Source organism: Orussus abietinus, unplaced genomic scaffold (genome assembly GCF_000612105.2).
Source record: "Orussus abietinus isolate OABI.00-Male unplaced genomic scaffold, Oabi_2.0 scaffold119, whole genome shotgun sequence".
Taxonomy (NCBI): domain Eukaryota; kingdom Metazoa; phylum Arthropoda; class Insecta; order Hymenoptera; family Orussidae; genus Orussus; species Orussus abietinus.
In genome coordinates, this window is record NW_019394337.1 from 65,217 (window position 1) to 83,553 (window position 18,337).

Here is an 18,337-nt window from a genome sequence, read left to right on the forward strand (position 1 = left end):
TTTTGCAAATAAACGTTATAATTAAAACTTCCTACTTTATTTTTTAACCCTAATGATTTTAATGACGTGATTGCGCTGCTTTACAACACTTTTACATATTGTGTTTCGTTAAAGTGACTATAGATACTCAAAACACGGAACGCAATTTACGCGTTGTAACAGAATCGCAGCGCACCCTGCTGGTTGTAATTGGCGCGAAACTCTACCGAGTTCAGCGCCAAATGTACTCCGTCGATATTTGGATGGCTGGAGATCCGATTCTCCGGGTAAACGGATTAACGACTAAATTCCATTGTCACGATAGCACTACTCCATTCGGAGTCGGCAACAGAACTCAACTCTCTAACTTTTTGCCCTCCTACTCTCGGGTTTTCTCTCCTACTGTAATTGACTACGGCGCCATCCGGTGCATTTAGTGGCAACTAAATTTCGACTCTAATGCCCGATTATTTCATACTCCCGGATAGCTATTTTCCAGATAAATAAATGTTGTAAGGTTTGCTATCTGGAGAATAGTTAAATGTTTTCATCAATCTGGTAACACCGCAAAAGTGGGAAATGGCTAACTTCATGAATTGTGATACACTTTAAGGTGATATGAAAGGCGCTGTGAAAATTAATCGACGTCAATTAAATTAAATTCATTTATACCCTTTGCGGTGGTAACGCCATTATGGATACTCAAATGGTAACATAAGCTGACGCGTCACGTTACCGACATTTATATTTATGTGGAAGTCATTTACAGTATACGCTGAGAATTATACAAAATGAAGCGTTCCCCGTCATTTCGGTAAAGTAATAATAAGGAGATCGATGTAAAACTGTCGAAATCCCGTGGATTCATGATTTTTTGATACTCTAATGGACCGACAAGGCCATCTGTGGTGTTTAGCTGGAACTACGTTTTTACTCTGAAAACTTTTTACCCAAGGAACAAGCCAGCATTCTCTTGCAATCGTTCACGAATGTATTTTCCATATGTTCCCTTCGAACTTCGTAATGTTCCATTTCTATAGTATTCTAAATTGTTCGAGCTAGGTCCTGAAACTCTATATTTTCGATTCCAAGTCTTCAAAAAGTATAAAACATCAAAAACGTGCACGGACCACGCCATGTTGATTCTAGTCCATGAAAAATTAATTAATTTCGTATAAAAAATAAAATTTCATGAGTTTCACGATCTACTTTAGGGCCACCATATTCACATGGGAAAATTTGAAACGAATCAGTGCACCTAATTCAGAGAATTCTTTCACAAACTATTTAACCTCTCAGATATATATAGGCTTAATCTTTCATATCACCTTAAGTCACAATTAACCCCTTCTCGAAGAAGAGGAAAAAGGAAAGCGATCATCGAGAAACCACCCTTTGAGCATCAAATGATACTTTCCCGCTTAAGGTAGAGATGCATGAGAACACTAACAGGAACGACAAATAACAGGAAAGTATAAAGCAGGCCCGCACAATGCCGGACCGAACGAATAACTTTTGCTTATAAAAAGCGTAAGATACTGGAATGAAATTTATCTTACCGCAACCATATCCTCTATAGCTTGGGTTGATTTCGAGCCAAGCATAACCATTCCCATCGCAATGCCAGCTGCTTCTCCGGTCACGGCATCGTCTTGATAAAGGTTGAACTTCAATTGCTCGTACACGTCTTGTCGATGAGACCCCATTGCTGCTAATCCCAAGCCCAGACACCCACCGTGCCTCACCATCTGTGGAAATAAAATGTTACTTTGCTACATGTTGCTTCCATTTATATGGCACATGAAACGCGAACGTTATTATTGTAAATAAAGTGATTATCACTTTGGAAATCGTGCTTCGCAGTCCACCCACTTCTCGCAAAACGTCTAGACAATATAAACACATATATAAAAAGAACTATACAAGTGTCCTTCAGTTTCGCAGATCGTCGTGGATTCGTTTTACGCGAATGAAAATCGCAAAAATAAAATCTATCGGTACAAAAGGAAAGATATTGGAAATAAAAGTTAGGAGATATAAATTCGAGAAATTCATATTTATGTCAAATAGCTTAAGAAAAAAATAACGAAGTTTAAAAACCGCGTAAAAAAAGTGCCGCGTAAATTGAGACATTCTCTAGCCGGAACAAACTTAAATGCATAAATTTGAATTAGGATGCTTCGGTGTTTGTACACACCTCATTTTGTGCATCCTTGAGTTGACCCAGAAGATAGTCAGTGATAACGGCACCGTGATTAGCGTGAATAAGCCCTAACGCATAGAGACCACCTCCTTCGGAATACCCAGCACCGGCACCAGTGTCTCTCGGCAAATAAGACTGCATCAGGGCCAGGGCTTCTTGTTCGTGGCCCCTATGTATAACTCCTAAGGAAGCAGTCGCTGTCAACTTTGCCCAATTTGTAGCACGAGCTAACCAGTCCAGGTTGTCTCTAGAATTCATAAACATGATCCAATTACAAAATACTCGTTTCCCTGAAATTTAAGATCAAGAAATTCATCCTGATCTGAAGGGTTAAAAAAAGAAGGATTTTTCTTATTTCAATTAATATGCGATAGCAAAGTATTAAAATTGAAGAATTAATTTTCCAACACGGTACACCATTTTCCCCGAATACAGGTATAAAGGTAAATTTGGTTCAATGAACTTAATTTAGGCTCGAAATTATATGCCTCTATTTCCACAAAATATTATAGCACCCTGTTTAATATTCTTCTATTAAATTACCTTATTTGTTTAGTGTATAAATTAGATTAGATTATTATTTACTTATACCGATAAAATCTCTATTTAATTGCAGTCCTTATAATCATTGGCGATTATGATATTCAACAAAATATGTCGCATTGCTCCAAATCAACATCACGCAGTTCATTCGCTAATACAGTATGTAAAATGTATGAGACTTCTAAAGGAAAAGAATTATGCCAAATTCAATGAATCTAGGTGAAAAGATCAACATTTCTCAATGATTTACGTATATAAAAATGATACACAGTAGACTCCCGTATAACGCGAGCTCTTACAGCGCGAATTCCTGTAACACGCCAAAGATGTTGCGACTACTGTTTTCAAATAACGCTATTCGTCGTAAAACGCGCTAAAGAACAAAACGAGTTGTGCGCGTTATACGAGAAAAATTCCTGCACAGCACGATTTCCTATAACGCGAATTCATGTAGCGCGTAACGTATTAACCGCGATTATACGGGAGTGTACTCTAACAAGTTTTTTGTGAACTATTTGTGTAATCCGTCCCAATAAAAAAATCAACGTTTGTCCATACAATATCGTCAGCGTTATAAAAATATTAATATGACAACTGAAATACTGTTTATACCTTAAAAATTGATCACTGGTGGTACCGGAGTGCATATATGCATTGGCAATTACGGTGGCAGTGTGGCAAATAGACACCCTTATGGCATCTTTGGTATTTTTCAGAATGAGCATATCGGTATGATTACTGCGAATAAGGAACTGCAGATGCAAGTCGATCGAAACTTCGCCTCCTAAAATACTGGATAACGCATCTACTCTCTCTTGCTGCTCTCGTTCTTCGGCATTCTAAAACATCATATCATTAATAAATTATATTCAAACTATTAGGTTAAAGAGTAAGTTCTCGCCGTAAAGGTGATGTAAAAGTGAGATCTGAGCAGTCAATCGTTAGTGAAACTTTTCCCCAAACTGGATATACCGAATCGATTTCACCCTTGGCAATGTGAATGTGAAGGCTGTAAGAACGGTCCTGACCATCATGAAATTTCATATTTTCTAACAAATTTCAATCTGTTTTTATAATAAATGTCATGAGTGCCAGGACCAACCTTAGGGTCTCCTAATTTATGTGGTAAAAGTTGATACAAAGTAGTACACCCAGAGCGGAGAAAAATTTCATGAATGCTTCATCCCTTAGATGCCACTTTCACAGCCCTTACGCTTGGAACTTATTCCTGAACCAAATAGTATACGTTCTCCAAAACAAAGGCAATTTACCAAGCTGTCGACACTGCGTTGAAATTTTTCTTCAGATGGCACCGCAGCGCTGTCTGCTTCGGCAGTTGTTGAGTCAGAAGCAACATCGGTAGCAACTTTCACAACAGGCTTAATGATCGGCTTCACCATAAGTGCCCCAGGTATCGGAGCTGTAGCTCGTAGAGCTTGCAACACGCGGCCAAGAAACTGTTGCGTAGCTGACTCGTATAAATCAAATGCTATCTGGTAAGCCATTAGAACACAGTCTTGAGAACCTCTGCTCAGGCGATCCAAAAGCTCTGCCACAGCTAACGGATCGTCAAGAAAAATCAGACACTGGCACATATTAACGTAATCGGGCGTTCCCAGATTGCGATACAGAGACACCAGGCAACGCAGAACCGTGTTTCGGAAACCGCGATTTTGGATCAGACTCATGACAACTTGAAACGCATATGACAACATTCCACTGACATCGTCCTGAAATCAGAAAGATTAATAAATACCGAAGCATTGTTAATACGAAATGCATAAACATCGACACGAGGGGTTATTCACTCAGGAAATCATGGATTTTAATGCGAGAAATCACGTGGACATCACTGTAAATCGTTGGAAATTACAGAAAAATTGTCAATTTTAAGGCCGACCGTCACTTTTTATCGAATCGCATTGTTGTTTATTATATAAAATCAAAAACAATCGGTTCTTAAGGGGATGTCAAAGTGACATCTAAAGAGTCAATCGTTCATCAAACTTTTCTCTGACCTGAGTGTACCTAATTATTTCAAACTTTCCCACGTAAATATAGAAGCTATAAAGGAGGTCCTGAAACCCATGAAATTTCATTTTTTAAATAAAGTTTTTTAAATATCTATAAACATATTTTAAAAAATTGAAATTTCATGGGTTTTAGAACCTTCCTTATAGCCTTCATATTCACGTCGTAAAGTTTGAAAACATTCGGTACACCCAGTTTGGAGAAAAGTTTCATAAACGAGACCTCTTTGATGTCACTTTCACATCACATTAAAAAAGGAAATCGACTTCACTGATTTCCGAGTGAATAGTCCCTCGCTTCGATGCGTGCTGCATGCTCACAGATTTCATTATGGCCGCCTCAAAGATATCCATTCGTCTGGTTTCAAGAGCAAGTCCTAAAGCCTGACGATACTGATTATCGTCCAGACACCTTTGGAACATCCTGTTGACGATTCCTTCCAACCTCGGATCTATTCCTTTGCCACCGGGTGGTAGTTTGCCCTCCGCTTCCAATACTCTCTGCTGGGTATAGTAATCGATACATTTTGCTACAACAAACCACAATAGATTAGAAATAATACAAATTAAACTTGCACTACACAAAGAAGATCAACTTGTGTTTAAATAATAAGCGACTGATAATCGCTTAACACGTTGACGCCGGCGCGGATATTCGCGGACCATTCCGTGCGGCGGCACTTCAACTAGCTGCCGCAGGGAACAGACAAGCATGGGCCACCGGTGGGTCATGCCGGCGTCAAAAACTTCGATCAATTTCTACTTTCTACATTTAAAAATGATATAATATTAATATTATCTACCACACTGGTCACCAGTGCAAAGCAGTTGTCACTTTCACTGATTTTGAATGGAAGTTACATTTTTCTGGGATAACCTGCATTGATTTTATATTGACACATAAAAATAAATATTTCCATATAGGTAACATTAGGCATAATATCAATAATTTCACTTAACATTTTAATAAATACCTTGCATATCTTATTAACCTTTTGCACTTTAGAATTGACTCTAAATCACCCCTCAACATATCGTAGCATCGTGTTATAAAAGCTTCATGAGCAACAATTTAAAATTAATGAAACGAGGAAGATAAAAATTACCTATTGTCGTATCGACGTATTCATTACGGGCGTTTACATCAAACAATTCCCCGGCCCCGAGAGCGTAAGTTAAGGAATCTTCAAAGCTTCCCAAGTGGTAGTAAACTTTGCTAGCGACCAAGGCAGCCAATTCGTGATGATTAAAAGCCTTATCCTCGTGAAGGATTTCACTGAAATTGAAAAAGTTATTTCAGACACGGACTCTATTATTTAAAACATCATCTCATTATACCTATCTCCTTGTTACAATAAACATTGCACGTACATTTTCTCAATTGCTTCCGAAATCTCAGGCCAGAATTCGTCGACTATCAGATCTAATTTTTTTAATGCAAAAACTTTAAGTTCAGGCATCGGCTCCTCAAGAAGAGAGATTATACCAGCTGGAAATATACAAAAGCTCAATCAAAGACAATGTTGACAAAACAGTAGATGCTAAAGAGTCTACTAACGTTAACATTAATATTTATTACATTTCTATTAAAAAGATGCTAAAGCTTTCACATATTTGTAAACAGAACATTAAACATAGATATTAATTTTCCTATACGAAATGCGCAAAAATCAAAAACAAATCATAAAGAGTATCTCTTCAGGACGGGAATGACATGTCCTCAGAGGTTATGTTCGACGAAGAACTGCAAATCACGTTTCCTAAACTGAGTATTTATCAATGAATAGTACTTAAAGAAATTAAAAATAGGTTCTTTAAACACGAAAATTCATTTAATATAACTTGAATTAACACATTACCTGCGGATGTAATATTCATGATGAATTATCGTAGGCTTTAATAACCCCGGCAATAACGCACCCAACGCACCTAGGCCACAACTGGACACAATACAACACAATATGGATCAGAGATGAATGGAGACGAGTTGGAAGTGTGCCTCCCAATTCAGGGCTGTTGCGCGATCCGTTCTGTGCTGCCCTCGGTGGAGAATGCGGACGGCTAACGCACTTGCCACCTGTTACCACTCGTTGTCAGTGGCAGCGCAATTTATTCCACCGGCGGCTGAGCAACCTGAAAACCACTGAAAACCGGTTGAAAAAGTCATGGACCCCTCAAAAACGATTCACACCCTGTATGGACTTCCTTTGCATAAAATCGTAGCCACTCGCTCGAGACCTCAATTTCAAGAGAACAACCTTCTTCATCGAGCTACTGCAGTCGCAGTTGCGAAAAAATTTTACCGGCGGCTGAGCAGCCCGAAAACCGACCAAAAAAGTCATGGACCCCTCACAAAAACTTCTAACCCTGTATCTGCCATCGCGATTGCGCGAGCCCCCACCCGAAATGTGTTGCGCTGCCACCGGGGAGTAACCGTCCGTATCCTCCACTGGGAGGGCCGACCCTGCCCGTGAGCAATCTCCCAACTCATCTCTGACCCAAACATTGGTCAAACGACATAGATATCATGGAGACTAGAGACCAGGAGGACGAACCACATAGGAGTCCCTTATCGGAGCTTGTGTCCGAAAAAAAAGGATACAGAACATTCTTTGAAATTTTCTCTGCAGGTGGCAGCGCTATCGCTAAGGAATCTACACGTAGAACGCGGGAGACGTGTTCAATTGAAAACTCGGAAAACTTGACGTTCTCCTACCTGACCCAAAACTTTTTTAATTACGGTACTTACGTATGTCACAAATAAATGCTCATACAAATATTTTATAGATAAAATATACATTGAGTATTTTATCTTAGTTTATTTGGATAATATGACTGTATTGCAATTGTACATACGTCTGTAAATCCATACCCACGCTTTATTCGAGTAGTGGCCTAACCGAATGTGGCGCAGTCTGACAAAGAAAGATCTGTATCCGATTTTGAGGAAACTTCTATAACATTGTGTTCGCCTTCCCGAGGACCGATTCTCGAGTCCATCCTATCATCCTTTTCACGCGAAAGTTGACAGTTTCGTATGCGACTTTCAAATGTTGGCCAATTACGCGACTTCGCAACAATGAGAAACTTTCCTTACGAATCTATTCGTATGTGAAGAAAATCAGTATAAACTCGAGAATTGGGTCTCAGGTCTCCATGTCTCCATGATAGATACGATAAGACTGTAATCCGTCAACGCGTAGAGGATAAGGTTAAACTAAAATGTACTACACTAAGGCTTCAATAAACGTGTTACTAAAAAAAAAGTGGCTAGGATACTCGGCTTTCATCCAGAAGGTTCGATTCCCTGTACGGGAAAATGTCATTTTCACTTCTGTCCTCAAAATTATGGAATTCTAAATTGTTTAATAAATTCATTGCACCGCGGTAATATTTTTTCGAGCTTGAAATATTCCATTTTAACCGCTAGCAACTGCGTTTATTTCCATGGAGGCCGGAATTAGACGAAACGGTGTAAGTACGTACGACTGCAAATCAATCGAAATTAAATGAAATACCGTCGTAACGGATCGTGCAAATAATCCTACACAATTACTGTCATACCCGCAGGTATAGGCTCATCGATCGATGCACTGGCATTAGTAGATTAACATGACTTTAACAAGAGTACACTCGTAGAAGAAACTGACTATTCTTGTCGAGCCTCTCGTAGTGAGACATGTCGGTTCGGTAAACGACCGTCGCGATCTATACGCGATTTATAAACGATTTATAAATGAAATTGTATACGGGATTGTACCAAAATTTACCTGGACGCTCTTTCTTATCAAGAACAGTAGAGAAACGCTATGACCAAAGGACACGCTCGAAGAATGACGATGCTCATCGACCTCGACTTGGGTGCATCCGATCCTACACCCCTACCGACCAAATATCAACCGACTCCGGTAAAAAAAACAAAGGTTTCACGTAGAAGGAAGTTACCACAATATGCCCGAGACAAGAGACGCGTTTCTACTGGCGGTCGATTTCTTTCCCAAGCCCCTCTCCTTATCCCGGAATATCCAAGACAAGTTTCAAGATAGCCAGCGGGACCAAAGAAAATTCGGTACCAGGATTCGAACCCGTGAATATTTATCACGACGGTTTCAATCTGCCACTTGAATCCCCTCTAAGTCCACCTTATCCCCAGGTTAGGGTTCTAAACTGAACAACGTCTTGGCCGCTTGTATCGTTTGGACTATACACAAAGAATGCGTTACGAATTGCTTTACGGCGTAGCACTCGAGCATGCGCATTCTGGTCGAGGACTCAGGTCCTCGATAAAAAGAACGCATTAATAGATTAAGCATTTATACGAACGCTCGTATAAGTTATTGCCCGTTATTGCTGTCAAGCCATTCGACCGGAGTTATCGGCAAGAATTGTCCATGAAAAATACCTTTAGTGTCAAAACATGAAGAACAATTCATCCACGTTGATTCGCTTGTACTATGTCGGAAAAGTCATCGGCTTGTGTCCATACGATCTAGACGAGGTCAACATGCCGAAGTACTCTTGCTACGGAGTGGTGTACGGAATGATCCTGTCCATGGTTTATACCTTCTTAAGCTATAATGTCATTTTGGAAAGGTTCGAATTGATTTATCCTTATCAGTTTCCTTTGAAGATAATTGCGGATATCGTGTTTCTGTTTGTGGCATTCCTCGCTACGATCGCATCCTGGATGGTGTTTGCTTTCGGTCAAACGCAATTTCGCACCCTCGTCGCGAGCTTCAACGACATCGATGATCGGATGGAGGAATTAGGTATCCTGGAAGATAAAAGGAGACTAATCAAACGATTCGTTCGAGACGTTACCGTAGTAAACGTTTCCTTCTACGTGTTGGTAACTGGCGAGCAAGTATTTCTCCTCCGTAACCCAACTTACAACATAAAAGTGTGGCTACCGTTTACCGCATTCAAGACAGTCGTGTACATGACTTTGGTGATTTTCATAAATTTACTGTTGGTGCTGAGGGACAGGTTCCGCGCTCTCAATGAGAGGATCCTAATCTTAGAAAGGGTGACCATTGTCGGGGCGAAATCCTGGATGCACTCTTATTGCGTCAGGAGCGACATGGGTGTGGAAAGGATTAGGTGAATTACATCCCTGGTAATCGGGAACGTACTGAAAAAAAAAAAAGTAAGGGTCAAAGAGGTCCGTTTCAAATGTTTCTTGCGCTTTTTCAGGAACTCTCCCTTTGGGACCAAGTTGAAAATGGTGAACAGACTCCATGGGGAGCTCTGCGACCTTACCGAAAGGGTCTGCGAGTTCTTTTCGCCGGCGATGCTCGTCATAGCTCTACAGAAGTTCATGTTTTTCTTAGTATATGTCCATGAAATTGTCCTATTCTTGAGGAACATCAACGATGGGAAGGAGGAAAGTTATATTATTTCATTCATGCTAGCACTTTTGATAATCGTAGAAGTGGTCAATTACGGATACTTTACTAATGTTTGCGAAACGACTTCCAATGAGGTAGGATATACTCCCAATACATACCTACGAATATGTTTAAAATAATTTAAATTTGATTGAAAATAATAGAGATACTTTTTAAAGCTTAATAGCTTCTAAGAGTTTAAGTACTTTATGTATGTTATTTAAAAGACGTACATTTTGAGAAACAATAATTATTCCACGTCTGCAGGCAAACGGAACTGGGAGCGTACTGCACAAAATGTGGATAATGTACCGATCAAACCAACGGGTCAAAATGGTATAAACTCGAGACGACCATTTAAATTACTATAGATGATACAATGCGATATTTGAAACGAAAATCAATCGTTTGTATAGGTTTACGTACTCTCTTGCCAGTTGCTGCAGAGGCGGCTGAGGGTCACAATTTTTGGATTTATAGACATTAACTTTTCTTTATTCCGTAAAGTGAGTTCCCAATTATTTTTATCTTCTTCAGTTTTTAAATGATTGTCCTTCCACTACCATTGTACCTCCTTGTTGCGTGTTTGCGTTACAGATGATCACTACCATTACAACGTACTTGGTGATAATGTTACAATTAGAACATCACTAACCCCGATTAATTTCTGACGCCAGTTAAGAGTATCAGAGTATATTCCTTAGTCCATAATTTGATGAGAAATATTTCCAATAAATATCACCGAATCATAGTTAATAAAGTAAATACGAGGTGCGTTTTCGCGGTACTTTATATTAATCGTTAATATTTGCCTTCCGCCACAACACTCGATAGGATGCGATGCGTCCTTGCCAGCCCTGGATAAAAGTAACGCATTAATGGATTAGCATTTATCCAAATGCGCATATAAGCACTAACCCGTTATTGCCGCAAAGCCATTCGCATTATCGGCAAGAAGCGTGCAATACAATTGCTCCGAGGTTCGAAAAATGAAAAAGGGATCGTCCGCGCTGATTCGTCTGTACTATGTTGGAAAAGTCATCGGCTTGTGTCCGTACGACCTCGACGAGGCCAACATGCCAAGATCTTCTTCCTTCGGCCTGATGTACGGTGTAATCCTATCCGTGGCCTACACCATCGTGAGCCACGGTATTATTTCGGAAAGGTTCAAGCTCGCTTATCCTCACCAGACTATCTTGTCGATAATTGCGAGCTCGATCCTTCTGTCCGTGATATTCCTCTGCGTAGTCGTATCCTGGATGGTGTTTGCTTGTGGCCAAACGCGATTCCGCAGCCTCATCGAAAACTTCAACGATACCAAAGATTTGATGGGGGAGCTGGGTATCCTGGAGGATGAAAATAATCTAATCAGACGATTTATCCGATATATTGTCGTAGTAAACAGTCTTTTCTACGTGATGCTGACTGGCGAGCAAATGGCTTTATATTTTAATCCGACTTACGATGCAACACTGTGGATAACCTTTGGCGTCGTCCGGCCTACCGCGTTTGTGACAATAGTGATTTTCACCAATTTACTGCTGGTCCTGAGGGAGAGGTTTCTTGCTCTGAATAAGAGGATTTTAGTCCTGGAGAGGGTGACTGCCGTTGGGGCAAGATCTTGGATCCATTCTTACCGTGTTAGGAGCGGCAAAGGTGTCGAACGAATCAGGTGAACTGGATCCTTGCTCCTCGGAACGCCCTGAAAGGAAAAGAAAAGATCTTTAGGAGTAGTTTCAAATTGTTCTGCAATATTTTTAGGACCTCCCAGATGGGGACCAAGTTGAAAATGGTGGTCAGACTTCACGGGGAGCTCTGCGACCTTACCGAAAGGGTGTGCGAGTTCTTCTCTCCGGTCTTGTTCTTTGTGGCGATAGAGAGATTCATCAACATCTTGGTATCCTGTCATGCAACTTGTTTGTTCTTGAGGCATACCGACGATAGGAGGAGAGAAAATTATGTCGTGTCGATCGTAGTATCGTTGTTCACAATGGTGGATGTGATCATCTTTGGATATTTCGCTACTGTTTGCGAGATGACTTCCAATGAGGTAGGTTGATTTGCTAATAAATTCAAACATGCTTATGGTATTATAAATGCGATTGTAAGTATTCTGTGAGATCTCAAATGTATGTGCAGGCATTACTTGAGATGTAGAATTTTTTTAGTAAATGTTTGTTTCACGCTGCAGGCAAAAGAAACGGCAAACGTCCTTCACAAAACGTGGATGTTGCCCCAATCCGACCAATCGGTCAAGATGGTAAGAATTTGGGACTGTAATTGAGAAGATTATACGGAACATCGGAACAAAAGTTGAAGTAAAAGTTGCTCTTGCAGATTTATATCCTCTGTTGCCAGTTGCTGCAGAGGCGACTGAGAATCACAATTTTTGGTTTCTTGGACATGGGCTTTTCGTTATTCTGTAAAGTGAGTTTCCATGATCGTAGGAATATTTATCTCCTACTTTTTATTTTACCATTCTTGCTGTGCTTTAAAAATAATTCTTTCGTTCCCCCTGTGACTATTTCTTGCTCCGTGTTTTGTTTTACAGATGACCACCACCATCACGACGTACATGGTGATAATGTTACAACTCGAAGATTACTAATACCGATTTTATGTTGTATCTGTGAAAAGTATTAAAACCCATTCTCTCCTCCACAATTTAATGATCAAAGATATGCGTTCAATCTAACCGAACCGTAGCCAATAAAGTTATTATAACTAATTTTCCACTTTTACAATTGATCCTGATATCTTTTTCAAGATCCAAGGAAATTATATTTTAATTCAGCGAGATACTATCGCTAATTCTGCATGGATTTTCCCAGTAATTTATATTAATCGTTCATAGGGTAGAACTTGAATTCAGAAGTAGTCTATCAATCTACCCTTAGAGGAATTGTTTCTCCGGTCGATAATCAAACGTTACAGCAAATATTAACACAAAAGCGCCAGCTGGGTCAAAGCAGTTCGATCAGGCCAGTTGAAGCTAGAAATTCCGCACGTCAATTGACATTTGTAGCTCGTCCAAACGGTAATCAATGAAATACTTAAACGATACAAAAATGTATAAGGAAGAGCAACTCCAAACTTCAAGGCGAAAGCCACGGACAACAGGTATGTTTGAACTGAGAACATTTCTTAAGAAACTATAAAATCGATAGAAAACCAAAGGAAATTCTTCCATAGGAAAAGAAATACCAATGTTGGACTTTTATTCCACTTTCGAAGTAGCAACGCGGGTCTGGTGTCTTGCCGGAAATTTTCCACTCGTCCATTCCAATTGTTCCATTCCATATGCATTGGAAAGTAATACCTGGGAATCGTGAAAATCAAGAATATTTCCGGGCATTATTTCGGTATTAGTATTTATGCAACCTCATCTCTATAATAAATGACAGTTTTTCCTCCTCGTTCAATAGTAACGCAATAATCGCGGTTTTGTTGCCACAGAAATAGCAACACTCTCTACACAATGACCTCAGTTTTACGTTCGTCACGACTTTAATTTCCACGCTGAACGGTCTTACGAGTAAAATAATAATTTAGAAACATATATCGAAATTATATTTTTTAATTTGCAAACACGCAATAAAAATAGATTCTTTACTTTCAAATTATTACCGAACACTTCATTTGGTATCTAAAAACACGACAAATTTTTGCAACATTTTCTTTCTTATTGTAAATATTTCTGAAACGTTTGTAACGTATTCTTCAAATAATATGAAAAAAAAAACATATATTAAAATGAAATGAAACGTTTTGTACATCTATAAGAACAAATATTACGAAAACAAGTAGAGCTGATATTACACGAATATCATAAAAATGATGTTATTAAGTAGATATATTGCAAATCTTTCAAATGTCTGGGAAATATTTCCAAAATGCACGATATTCGTTAAATATATAGAATATATGGGACAAGTATTTTGCGCTACTAGGGCGTTGAAACTCCTGAGTTCCCTTCCTCTTGCCGCTCACACCTTCCGGAACGTTTCAATCTCAAAATTCCCCTCCTCTCTCTCCCTTTACAGATATTAAGAATAACCACTACAATACGTTGCAATATAGATGTAGAAAAGCACGTATTGTACCTACGCAACCCTGCACGTGACTAACACGTGAATATGCACGATGGATGCTTTTGCGATGAACGGGTCATGGGATAGTTCACACCTCATTACTTAGAGTGCGAAACGCCCTAGTTCGCCCTACCTACCTCTTCCACTGGGAGAATCCCGATGATTGTACGCTAGGGATTTTAAATTATGGATTTCCAGCTACCATGTCGATTACAGTGATCGGCAGCAAGGGTAGCAAATTGCACGCCGTTCGTATCAACGTTATCGTTCTATGCTTCGGGACTACGAATAATAATAATTCCCACCCTGGGGGTGTCATTGACTCGTGTCCACGGAAAACTCGCGAGAGCTGCTCTCGGACAGTTCTTGCCATAGAGTACACGATTTGGGAAGGGAATTTGCGCTCACATTTTCCCACTTCCGCAAGAAGTCGAAGTTACGGAAATCGATTTCGAATCGGTTCCGGACAGGGTTGGGTGATTCCCATTATTCGAGGTTCTTCACGTATATTACGTAACAAGGTAGTTTACCAGAGGAAATTGTAGAAAACCAGTAAATTACGTTTACAATATGAAGAATGCCGCAGACGGGCGATATATACAGCTTCTGCTAGGTTACAAACGTCTTTTAGCATATGTGTAAACACGGAAATATTTTAAGGAGTAATGAATTAATTTGGCCTTTGTATTCGAAATTCTTCAGAATTGTACGTTTCCAATATGGCGGATTCCACAGATGCATGATATATGTATATTCGCGAGGTTAACGTCTTTTAGCGCACATATAAACACGTAAAAGTTGTTAAGAAATAATTAATTTGGCGTTTGTGTTTAAATTCTTTCGACTTGACCCGGTTTGATATCAAATTTCTAATTGGATTTATTATTTTCTATGTAGAAATAGAAGGGTGTAATATACTTCGCGCTCATGTAGAAAACTAAGAACGTATTATACGTTGTAATATACGCGGAGAAAAGCACGTAAACCAATCCTGGCGAAAGGATTCGTACTTGATTTGGAATAAAGGGATGACACCCCCTTGCATCGGGGATGTACAGGAATACTACCGCCACCTCTGGCAAAAAACTAAAGTAGCTGAAGAAAAATTCAATACAATGGAAATGGCGGGCCAATGAAACCTTTATATAGCCCGGTTCTGACCATGTTAAAATACCTTATCGTCCCGTCGTTCTGAAAAAAATGTTTGAAATTAAAAGATTTTGGAATTGTATTTATGCAAACGAATGCCGTAAACGTAGGTATGCTTATTTCTCCCTGCAGCGACTACAGCAGCTACCGTTTCGTTGTATGACGTTCTCTCCCGCTCAAGTAAAATTAAATTAAAAATGAAGATAACCCTGAGTCTATTGAAATAATATAATGACCAAATCCATATCAATTACAATTAGTAAACTTGTAAATTTTAGGTACACTTCACAACTAAATTATATATAGTAAATTAAAAGTACTCGTTACAATTCCGCTCAATCTACCGACTTAAACGAATATAAAAGTGGAAGCATACTATTCGATTCACAGCCGTACGATAATCTTTCGTGACGTCACAATTGGTTCATTTGTCTAGTATAAAAATTAAATGTGATTCGTAATACCGATGCGACAGTTAATTACATAAATTATTTTGACCACCAAACCGTGGTCGAATGAACGTTAACAACGGTTTCAGCCCAATTTACTGCCTTTAGCCATGTATAAGTCATGCTCGATGGTTACGCTTCCAACACGTGATTGAGATAAGCTATGTAGCAAATGGCCAAACGTAGTATTTCAATTTTCGACAGCTTCTTATCCGGGGGTAAAGTTGGCAGCAGCTTTCGAAGTTCGGAGAATGCGAGATTGAAAGCTTCCACTCGGACTCTTTCTCTGGAACAAAAGAAATTACGATGAGCTATTTTTCTTAATTCTACACCTTCCATACATTGGTAAAACAGACTCGACATTTCGAACACTTTCGAATACGAAAGTCGTTAATAACGCAAAATATTTCTCTCATATTTTCTGCACATTTAACGAATATCGTATATTTTGTCTATATTTGCGGACATTTACTTTGGAATATTATTTTTATGGCGTTTGTATATTAGATCCAAATGTTTTGCTTACAGATATACAAAACATTTCGTTTCATTTTAATACAAGTATTTTTTACATATTATCGGCCGAATACATTATAAACGTTTTAAAAATATTTATAATCAAAATCACACGTTTTGCTCCCATTATGAAATAGCGAAACGAAAATATTACAAACATTTCTCGTGTCTTTTGATACCAAATGAAGTGCCCGATAATAGTCGTGAAGTAAAAACTGTATTTTTATTATGTTCATATTATCGGCCGAATACATTATAAACGTTTTAAAAATATTTAAAATCAAAATCACACGTTTTGCTCCCATAATGAAATAGCGAAACGAAAATATTACAAAAATTTCTCGTGTCTTTTGATACCAAATGAAGTGNATACCAAACGAAGTGTCCGATAATTATCGTAAATTAAAAAATTTACTTTTATTGTATGTTCATAAATTAAAGAATATAATTTTTATACATGTTTTTAAATTATTCAAACTAAATATGTCATTGAGATTTTCAGCAGATATTTTAGAGATCTTCAAATGAAATCTACAAGACATCTTAAAAAATCTGTTGGCTGAGATATTTAGCGAAGATTACAAAAAAATATTTAGAAACTATTCTATGCTACCAGGGTAGAAAGCTTGAAGTTCAGTAAAAGCAATTGCAAATAAGATTTCAGGTTTTTTATTTTTAGGTTTATTAGTCAATATTGTGCCAATACTAATTTAGTGGTGGTTCGGTAATGGCAAAACTTTGGCAGATGAATATCGGCCTTACAATTAGTCAAAACGCTGTTATCACTCGATATCTAAGCTGAGCTTGATTAGTTAACCCTTTAAACACGAACCGTCACTATAGTGACTGTTTAGACCGACGTTTTTTTGCGAAGCACCTCTATAGTTGCCCCTTCATTCGCATGTATTAAAAGCGACAAATGAATATCGTATTCATATAAAAAATTAACACTCCGCGGCCGCACTATCAGTGCAGGTGGTACGTCTCCACGTAACGTAGTTAAAGGGTTAACTTTAACCAAAGTTGCATCGTGGTTTAATCGCTGCTTGAGTATTAGTACAAATGTGAAATTCCGGTCGTTCGAAAATTGTCAGAGTATTAATTTGAATTGAATATCATACCGTGTAGCGTGGGCGGTTCTGTATTTTTGAGTAGCTCGACGCCGACGACGTCTTTCTTCTCTGGAAAGTCCTCCGGAAGTCGGACCTACGCCATTTGTAATATTATGACCACCGTTCGCCATGGAGTTCTCTCTGTCTCTGGAAAATTTAGATCTTTAAAAAAGCTATTACTTCACATTTTTAATGCACAGAATTAACAGGGCTTGTTGTTATAATTAAAAGTCTTTTAAAGGGATGTGAAAGTGGCATCCGAGGAGTCAATTGTTCATGAAACTTTTCTCCGAACTGGGGGTACCGAATCGTATCGAACTTTACAACGTGAACACGAAGACAATAAGGAAGGTCCTGACACCCTTGAAATTTCAGTTTTGATCAACAATTTTTAATATACCTATAAACAAATTTAGAACAGAACTTTTCACAACAGTTAAAAATAATATCTAGATATGTAAAATTTACGCTGAAATATCGGTTACGTTAACAATAATGAAGTGCAATTTTATTAGAAAAATAAAAAAATATTACACATTCTTCCTAGAAAAATACAGTGAACGTAGAATAGTCTATTGTACTGCGTCCAAAAAAAAATATAGTAACTGTTCCTAGATTCCCTAGTCCAAAAAAAAAAAGTTGATTTTACTATAAAGAGTATCCGAGTCCTTTTTAATCTATGAAAACTAGTTAAAGACTAATTTAATTAGATTTTTCTCTCAGTGTAGTCATTGAAATTGTCACATCTATCGTACCTTCGTCTATTTTGAAGGCTCAGGTTACAACAGGCAGGGATTGGAAGAAGAGCTTCCCTCTCCATCGATAAATAACCTGGAAATATGCCCAAAAAGAAAGTTATATAAATATATTGAAACGTC

General features: G+C 38.6%; 4 protein-coding genes across 4 annotated transcripts in view; 2 read left to right on the forward strand and 2 right to left on the reverse strand.

Moving 5' to 3' along the window:
* The window catches only part of LOC105697803 (26S proteasome non-ATPase regulatory subunit 1), a 48,968-nt gene extending 42,247 nt beyond the window's left edge, over window positions 1-6,721 (reverse strand). Inside the window, exons 1-8 of the mRNA XM_012421459.1 lie at window positions 6,615-6,721; window positions 6,127-6,244; window positions 5,862-6,031; window positions 5,077-5,285; window positions 3,997-4,455; window positions 3,338-3,564; window positions 2,177-2,429; window positions 1,539-1,727 (exon numbers count right to left, since the gene is read on the reverse strand). Coding sequence (XP_012276882.1) covers window positions 1,539-1,727; window positions 2,177-2,429; window positions 3,338-3,564; window positions 3,997-4,455; window positions 5,077-5,285; window positions 5,862-6,031; window positions 6,127-6,244; window positions 6,615-6,633 — 1,644 coding nt within the window. The 5' untranslated portion in view covers window positions 6,634-6,721. The remainder of the gene's footprint in view (window positions 1-1,538; window positions 1,728-2,176; window positions 2,430-3,337; window positions 3,565-3,996; window positions 4,456-5,076; window positions 5,286-5,861; window positions 6,032-6,126; window positions 6,245-6,614) is intronic.
* Window positions 6,722-9,172: 2,451 nt separating this feature from the next.
* LOC111673880 lies at window positions 9,173-9,859 on the forward strand. Its single transcript, XM_023431823.1, has one exon. It carries the CDS (start codon window positions 9,173-9,175, stop codon window positions 9,857-9,859), a length of 687 nt encoding a protein of 228 aa, XP_023287591.1.
* A 1,272-nt stretch (window positions 9,860-11,131) lies between these two features.
* LOC111673882 lies at window positions 11,132-12,750 on the forward strand. Its single transcript, XM_023431825.1, has 5 exons — window positions 11,132-11,814; window positions 11,904-12,192; window positions 12,334-12,402; window positions 12,501-12,569; window positions 12,694-12,750. The coding sequence occupies exons 1-5, from the start codon at window positions 11,132-11,134 to the stop codon at window positions 12,748-12,750; spliced, it is 1,167 nt and encodes a 388-aa protein (XP_023287593.1).
* Window positions 12,751-15,963: 3,213 nt separating this feature from the next.
* Window positions 15,964-18,279, reverse strand: LOC105697802 (helix-loop-helix protein 1). Its single transcript, XM_012421458.2, has 3 exons — window positions 18,215-18,279; window positions 17,469-17,606; window positions 15,964-16,117 (listed from the first exon to the last, which is right to left on the reverse strand). Exons 1-3 carry the CDS (start codon window positions 18,277-18,279, stop codon window positions 15,964-15,966), a joined length of 357 nt encoding a protein of 118 aa, XP_012276881.2.
* Between the last annotated feature and the right edge of the window lie 58 nt (window positions 18,280-18,337).

Coding starts and splice junctions, on each gene's coding strand:
- LOC111673882 (XM_023431825.1), top strand. CDS start 11,132: ATGAAAAAGGGATCGTCCGCGCTGATTCGTCTGTACTATGTTGGAAAA. Junction 11,815..11,903: donor AAAGGTGTCGAACGAATCAG/GTGAACTGGATC, acceptor CAATATTTTTAG/GACCTCCCAGATGGGGACCA. Junction 12,570..12,693: donor GCTTTTCGTTATTCTGTAAA/GTGAGTTTCCAT, acceptor TTTGTTTTACAG/ATGACCACCACCATCACGAC.
- LOC105697802 (XM_012421458.2), bottom strand. CDS start 18,279: ATGGAGAGGGAAGCTCTTCTTCCAATCCCTGCCTGTTGTAACCTGAGC. Junction 17,607..18,214: donor AGCCTTCAAAATAGACGAAG/GTACGATAGATG, acceptor TAAATTTTCCAG/AGACAGAGAGAACTCCATGG. Junction 16,118..17,468: donor AGAACCGCCCACGCTACACG/GTATGATATTCA, acceptor CTTTTGTTCCAG/AGAAAGAGTCCGAGTGGAAG.
- LOC111673880 (XM_023431823.1), top strand. CDS start 9,173: ATGAAGAACAATTCATCCACGTTGATTCGCTTGTACTATGTCGGAAAA.